At 42.5% G+C, this 8110-nt stretch overlaps 1 protein-coding gene across 1 annotated transcript in view; it reads left to right on the top strand.

The window, feature by feature from the left end:
- The first annotated feature begins 953 nt into the window (after positions 1-953).
- cacng2a (calcium channel, voltage-dependent, gamma subunit 2a) overlaps positions 954-8110 on the top strand; it is an 80724-nt gene continuing 73567 nt past the window's right edge. Inside the window, exon 1 of the mRNA XM_003442603.5 lies at positions 954-3301. Within this exon, the coding sequence (XP_003442651.2) occupies positions 3076-3301 (226 nt within the window). The 5' untranslated portion in view covers positions 954-3075. The remainder of the gene's footprint in view (positions 3302-8110) is intronic.

Below are 8110 nucleotides of genomic sequence, written 5' to 3'. Positions count from 1 at the left end.
AAATCACAGAAGTACATTTTTATTACTGTCTGTTGCTTCAGTAATGTGAAAAAGTACAGTGTTATCACATATAACTATTTTCCTTTTTTCAAATAGCATGTTCACATCAACTAAGTGATCAAATAAATGCATTTTATTTGAGTGTGAAAGGTTCAAAGAGAAAATACAAGGGCAACAAGACACATGAAACGTGGACATTACAATACTATATGATTTTAAAGGAAACGTGAAAGGACAAATTCATGGTAGGAAATATTGGCACATGTAAATAATATTCATTTTCAGCGCAAACCTTCCCAGAGCTATAGGGCTACATATGGAAACTGGGGATCAAAATTTTAGGAAAAAGGAAAATCTAAGGAGTCCGAAATGAATCCACCTCGTGGCTTGAAGATTAAGTAAGGTTAAAGTTAAGTATGATGATTCTTGTATACTTTTAATTTAAGTTACAACTTAGAGCTTTACTTTATAGTGTGTTATTTTGAAAATAAGGTGAGCACCTCTGCTTAACTGAGAAAATAATTTCATGGGGCCTCAGAGGTTCGATGTCTTTGGATTAAACGTTTTATTAATTGTAATACACACGTTTGAACTCCAGGGGGCGACAAACTCCACGAAGGGACAGCAGCGCTTCAGGGAGCTGTTCTTTCAGCACCACAGCCTCTCTCACAACACTCACACAACATCGCTGTGCTAATGCCGCACATTAATTACACAGGAGCCCGTCATTATGAAAATAAATAAATAAATAAAAATAAAATAATAATTGAATGTACCGCTGGGTTCATATCTTCAAACCCTCAATGTCAGCCAAGCCTCATTCACTCTCGCTACTAAGCATCATTAATAAAAAAAAATCGCGTAATCAGACCACGGATGTCTGCCTGTAACGCTGTGCGCTGTAGCTGAAAAATCGACCCTTTTAGTGACAAAAAACAAAACAAAAAACAACAAACAAGCGAGAAAAGTGACATTTAGTGTGGCTACTTCACAGAAGAGTGCGAGAGCTGCAACGATTGGATCTGGCGATAATCATCACAATAAAGCCATTAAATGCGTAAATCTCAGCATGTGTGCACAAATGCAACCCACCATTGAAGGAGAGAGAGAGAGAGGTAGAAAGAGAGAGCGCGAGGGGGGGGAGAGAGTCCACCATCGCAACACCCCCTCCTTCCGTCCCCTCCACCACTCACAGAAACGGAATTAAAAAATCTTTAATATCTTTCCAGCAACTGGCCTCCATTGCTGCAGCGCTGAGCGCGCGCACACACGCCGACACTGTGGGCCTTTAAAGCGTCGCCAGAGCGGAAGGAGGAGGAAAGTGACCCTCCGATTCAAGAGCGGCTTCTTTACACTGACATCACTCAGCGTCCGAGGAAAAAGGGGGGAAACGGCTGGAGTGGATATGTTGAATGTATAGCGCTGCTCACACTGACATCGTGACAACACCGGCGCTGTCCGTGGATCTGTGCGAGTCGCTCTCCTGATTGTGTAATATCATTTTTTCACCCCCTTCCTGCAAAAGCGGCCGAACCTGCACCCGAGAGCGCAGGAGAGAGAGCAGCGGCAGAAGCAGCAGAAGAAGAAGAAGAAGAAGAAGAGGAGGGGGAGGCGAGAGCAGAGGGATCGCAGCCTTCATCAGAATTTATTTTTTCTTGTTATTACATGGCGCAAGGGCTATACAAACGGGACCGTCCTGGGTGTGATACTGCCACGGTGAATTTGGATATCCACGCAGCAGCAGCAGCAGCACCATCCTCCTCCATCCGCCGAAGAAGCACCGTGGGTTGCGGCGGCGCCCACACCGACTCCTCATCCTCCTCCTGCCGGCTCCATGTCGAGTGATGGTCGGCTTGCCTTGCTGGATGCTCCCCGCTCTCTCCGGATCGTCGACCACCGAACCTCCTCTGACCGCAGACCCCCATTTTCGGCGGAAACCTTCCCAGAGCTATAGGGCTACATATGGAAACTGGGGATCAAAATTTTAGGAAAAAGGAAAATCTAAGCGGTTAATTTAATTTTTTAAAATTAATTTATTACTATTTTTGTTAGGTTTACGTAGGTTTCGATCTGGTTTTGAGCGTGTGTTTCTTTGCGCCGGCTAATGAATTAATTTAGTCGTTGAGCCTTGATTTCCTCATTCCACCGGGTTGATTTGTGAGAAGCCAGATTTGCTTTTAACCTCACAACAGGCTGTTATAAAACACGCAGGGAATCGCTTTTATTTCCTCTCGACAGGACTCGAAACGGTCCGTTTCTTTACTCTTCGCTGTCACCACTAATATGATAGATTTAGATTTTGTCCTTCGTTTCCTTCCCCAGTTTATTTTTACTAATAAAAGCCACTAGAATAATACTATTAATAACAACAATAGTCTTTAGAATAGCTCTATTTCTGAATTCTTACTAGTAAACGCAATGTTATAGCCTTTGACTAAAGTAACTTGTTGTAACAGACGTATTGAACTGTTGTACTTCAAACCTGCCATTACTCCAACACCGCCCCCCTCCACCAGCCGTCTCTTTGCTCCATTTGAGCTCGTGTAAATTCAGCTCAGTGCTTATAGCTGTGATCTCTACAAGTCAACGAACAGGTTGTTTTTTGACCGGCCTGTACAGAATAAGCCTCGCTTTTGTTTTTAGGCTCCTCACAGCTATTCTAGGCTTTAATTAACCCGTCATAGATCTGTGTTAATAATCACATTTGTAGCTTTTTTTTCTTGCTGCAAGTGGCTCCAGTGCTGGGCTCCATCTGCAGCTCCAGGCCTGCTGAGGTGCTGTCATCCTCTGCATACCTAATTTCCCCCCCATCTTTTTGGGTGTGAAAGTTAAAAACAAACAGAGAGGAGAGACTTCACCGCCTCTTTCTCTCTCCCCCCTCTCTCTGCCATCCTTAGTTTTTTCTCTTGTTTTGGTCCTCACCCAAACGCAACCATAAGGTTCCTACCGCATCCTCCGCCTCCTTCTTCCCTCTCCTTCCGCTCGAGTATATCCCGTTTTTTCGGTTTGATTTGGTCCCGCAAATTTTCAAATATTTACTTCCTATACATCAAGAGGAAAGGGGGTCCCCCTTTCATGGAATGCGGAAACATGGGTCTGTTCGACCGCGGAGTCCAGATGCTGCTGACCACGGTGGGCGCCTTCGCGGCCTTCAGCCTCATGACCATCGCGGTCGGCACGGACTACTGGCTGTACTCCCGCGGCGTCTGCAGGACCAAGTCCATGAGCGAGAACGAGACCAGCAAGAAGAACGAGGAGGTGATGACCCACTCGGGCCTGTGGAGGACGTGTTGCTTGGAAGGTAAGAGGAAAGTCGGTTCTTCTGTTGTGCTGTAGTGCAGCATAAACTTTCCCAACGTGTTCATTTGCGTGCATTTGAAGCCGCCCGCCTAAGAGGCCTCAGCACTGCCACGACACAAGTGTACTGTGGGCAGTGAACCCATTCTCTCTCTTTTTCTATGCTACTCAATGCAAATGAGATCCACTGCAGAGTTTGACTGCAAAGGGTGTTTAAATGTGTGTCAAAGGCCAAAAGTTCTCTTAGGATACTGAATACATCACTGACCTTCTTGGTGCCTCAAATGATACAATCTGATAGAAGGAAAATAAAAATGCAACATGTGACCTGGCTGCTGCTGAGGTGCCCCTTATGTGTTCAGCTCCTGCATTCATGAGGAAGGAGATTTCTACCTTATACCAAACAAATCAAAGAGCTGGAAAGATCTGACACCATCATTTAGGTTTCATGTTCTACATCTGTTTGAAATGAAATTCACTTTTTGCACTTTTCGGGTATTAGTTATGTTTTGCTTGAAAAAGAAACAGAGAAATTTCACGTTTAGCCGACATGACAATGCCATTTTCCAGCAGGGTGAAACAGGTTTCTGTGAGGTAAACCCAAAGGACTAAACAGATGAGAATGAGTTTTTCTGAATTTGTGGATGGTTTTAGTTTTCATCTTTTTAATGAACAAATCAAAACTTATATCGGTAGAAATGGCATCTGCATCTTGCCATGGATCACAAGGTCAAGAAAAGTTAGCTTGGATTCCAAAAAGTAGGCTTTCCACATAAATTCTGACTAAAACTAATGTAACTCATTAAATCTCAGCAGTTTCGAGCTTTGGAAAAAGCTGTTGTAACCTTTACCTGGTTTAAAATAAGCCCTTCCAAAAACACTTATATAAAAATCACGAAAACTGAAATGCTGCACTTCAACGGTTAATTTTGGTGTTTAGCTCCTGCAGGCAGGCTGAATCAGGTTTCCGGTTGCATAAAAGTCACCCACACCAGTCTGGAATTGTTTATTCAGTCCGGCTTTAGAGTTTAAATAATAAATTAACAACACATTCACAGGCTGTAGGTGGAGATGAACCTTCATCATATATCATGGTCTAACCCTAATTAAAGGAAGCTGCAGGAGATCTGTACCTTTAAAGAGGATGTGACACCGGGGCAGCACATTGGACAGAGTGTGAGGACCCAAAAGTCGAGATGCAGTCGCATCTGTCAGCAGGCCTGACCTGCCTGACAACCCTGATGATGGCAGAGCTGCCTGTCATGTAACCTTCGACCTCCCTGTGCCCGGTACTTTCTGAGATGTCAAACTGCCTCACGTCCTGAGTGCAGGTTTTCAGACGACCTCGAGTGTCTGCCCTGTCAGACGGCGGCGGCGTGTTTCCTGTCATGCCCCGGTGGACGCGGTCGGTGCTGACTTGGAGTGAGGTGCTGTAACCTTGTGAGGGCACAGAGCGTTACAAATCTGTTCATCGTCTTAGCTGTGAGCTCCTGAAAGGCCTCAGTGGCTGACTTCATGCTCTTCTGGCCCCTGTGATAAGCAGCACCCTCTGTTCAAAGTTTAAGAAGAAGAAAAATTTAAAGCCGCTATAATCAATATCTTTAAAATAACTATGATAAAATGGCAGTGTGAAAGAGGTGGCTTGTGGAGTAGGGATGAATTATTGACCAAGTCTACAGCTTTCCTTGGCTTACAGAGCTTTAAGGAGAGTTTAAGGTCATTATTTAACTGTGGAGCCAGTGCACCTCAGTGCTCACTACGAAACAGCAGGTTGTAAGAGACTAAACAGAGGACGAAGGTGGAGGAGACCAAAAACAGAGCAAAAAACAAGAGTGGAAATTGGAAATGTATCAGCTGGATACAAACTGGGATCCAAGTGATTTGGAGCTGGATGTGAAAATAAGACTCATAATATATTCAAAGAAAAAACAAATATGTTGGCGTTTTAAATGTTTAGACACAAAAATGACATTTGAATGATGTGTGAAACTATGTGCTTTCACTTTAAAATGTAAAAGAAGTATTAAGATTTGTCATGTTTAAAAATTCTCCCTAGTTGTGTAAAATTGACATTTCTTTCATTTTTAGTAATTATGACAGGAACAAATGAGGAAGTCAGGGGACATTGCTATAATGCCACAGAGTCCCTGTAGGGAGGAGGTTGGGGTGAACGAATATCCAAACAAAACATTTAAGCTAAATATGGCTGAACGTTTCCTGCTTTAAAACTATTGTAAAGTGCCTTGAGGCAACCATTGTTGTGATTTGGCACTCAATTTTAGTTTTCCGTGATTTATTTAGTTTCATGTCGATGTCAGTGAGTTTAAGATGCTGAACGTTTCCTTGTTGAGTCCGATGATTTGCTGCTTTTTTGTCATAACTATTAAAAGTCTGAATATCTTTGGATTCTGACAGGGTTTTTTTGAAAAGCAAATCTGGAGCACAAAAATAATCATTAATTGCAGGTCTGCTAAAAAAAAATTAGATATGCCCGATATGCAATAACTGAAATATTTCATTCTGAAAATGAAAAGAACAAGGAGTTTAATGGTATTCAAGTTATGCCCCTGTTCCTGTTAATGAGATTCAATACAGTTACCCTTAAAAACACCTTTATTTGGTGCACAGCCCTTCTCCCGATCACAGCATTGACACCTCAGCTGTTCCTGAGAAGCTGCTCAGGTGCTGCAGTCTCACCAACACAGCTCGAGATGTGAGGGAAAAGAGCTCAGCCGGCCTTCGCCTGATAAATAAGAGGAATAACACTAAACGCTGATACAATGATTATATTAGTCGACATAGGATCACAGTTACAGCTGGAGTGTAATTGTGGCAGTGACTGGCCTTTATCCCTGCCAGGCCATTATTTAATTGGCAAACAGAACAGCACGGAGTCAAGATGAGAGCAAAAAACATCACACTTTAGACTCGCTGTGCGCGCATGTGTGTGTGTGTGTTCCTTTTGTATTAGCACAATGTGCTGCTTCCTTTGAATCCAGGATCAAAATGGCAGGAAATAAACCCAGATTTGTCATTTGTGATTCATGAATGATCCCCGGCCCAGAAGAGGCAGGGGAGTGGAAAAATGGGGCCACTGCATTTACTCAGCGGGGTCAGATTCATTTAAATTCTAATTCAAATGACTTCCTGCTCAGGAAATTGGGTCTTAAAAAGCGAGTACATTTAATTATAGGTAGTTTGAGCAATTTTATACCAAAAATTGTGAGGGGGAAATTGAAAAATAGGAAAGTATAGAGCGGATGCAGCTGGAGAGAGGCAGCGATAAGCACCAAACCCTGCCTTGTTTCAGCACATAGAGAGTCAGGAGGAGAGATATCAAGTTTACATTTCAGATGTTAATTAGGTTTCAATTTGTAGCTCTGCTCTATTAAATCAAAGTGCCAAGACGGATCGTATTCACGGTTCCCCGACTCCTCTAAAGTGAACTGGTGATCAGGCAGCGGCTGAGGCTGCAAATAGTTGAAGCGGTCGCTCCGTCCTCCTCGCAGCAGTGAATGCAGACTGTGTGTTTGGCAGCTCGGTATCCCACACATTCTGCTTACTGAGTGGACGCAGGTAGGCGACCGTTTGTGTTTGTATAACAGCTACAGAAGAAGAGAACCTGTGAAAAAGCAAAATGGGAATACCCACACTGGGTGCACCTCGACCTCTGCTCCGCTCACTGCTTGTCAGAGAAACAGAAAAATCTTTCTCCTGTGGATCTGCAGAAAACTGATCATTTACTTTCCCTCAGTATAAAACTGTGCAAGTGTGCTTTGGAGGTTTGCACTGGGTAAAACGCAGAATATCTCATATTGATTTAGCAGATGTTCACTTTTCTTTTCTAAAGCTGAAATAACTGATCAGTCAATGTTGTTTGTTGCACATTTTAGGATTTGCTGCTTTTCTTTCCCAGAAATTGATTTGAACTGTTGTTTCGACAAATCAGCTTCATATGAAAATTGAAAAAATGTCACAACTTTCTCTCAGTGAGCAAAAGTGAAGCCAAAATGAGGCAGAAATGGAAGCTGCCATCTTGCACTGATGACGGGAAGACATTGTTCAGACTTTGGTGTGTTCAGGGGCATTTAAAGAAATGTGGAAATCACATGGATAACAGTTATAACAGGATACCATATGTGATTTTTCATCACTAAATCTTTCTCAAAAACTCAGCAAGTTGTGCAACAACATTTAAAATGATTTTTTTTTTTTTTTTTATTTCTGTGGGAACTAATTTTTCCATTTATTATGACACCGCAAAATTTGCATCCAGAGCTTTTGCAGTAGCAACTTGGGACGCATTGAGCTAAGAGTGACGGAAAGCAGTTATTGCTAATAGTTTTCTAGATGCCTGGCATTTACTGAGTTTTACAATATCTATAAAATAAATATATAAATCTATAAACATTTCTATAAAACAGTTACTTCTTGGGCTACATGTGTTGTGAAGGTTTTGTGTTGTTGGTTTAAAGCTTTGACTTTTGTGTTGGCTTTAGTTCAGGATTCCTGTTTTGGTGTATTCATCACTGAGTTTGAGTTTGTGCAGCATTATCTGAGCGCAGGTTTCTGTTTAGGCTTATGCCTCTAGTGTTCAGCTGTACCTCCCTCCCTCAGTTACATCTTTGTGGTCCCGTGTTCCTTTGAGTCAGTCTTGTTAAGTGTGAGTTTTCTTGTTTCTGTGTTTAGTCGTGTGTATTTTGCTTCAGTATTTTTGGCTTCCTGTTCTACTTTTCTTTTCTCTGATGTCTTGTTTTGGTTTTAACTTCTTGCCTGTCTGATCGTGTTGATTACATCCACCTGTGTCTTGTTC

Source organism: Oreochromis niloticus, linkage group LG4, assembly GCF_001858045.2.
Source record: "Oreochromis niloticus isolate F11D_XX linkage group LG4, O_niloticus_UMD_NMBU, whole genome shotgun sequence".
Lineage (NCBI taxonomy): Eukaryota > Metazoa > Chordata > Actinopteri > Cichliformes > Cichlidae > Oreochromis > Oreochromis niloticus.
This window is presented reverse-complemented; position numbering and strand designations above follow the sequence as displayed.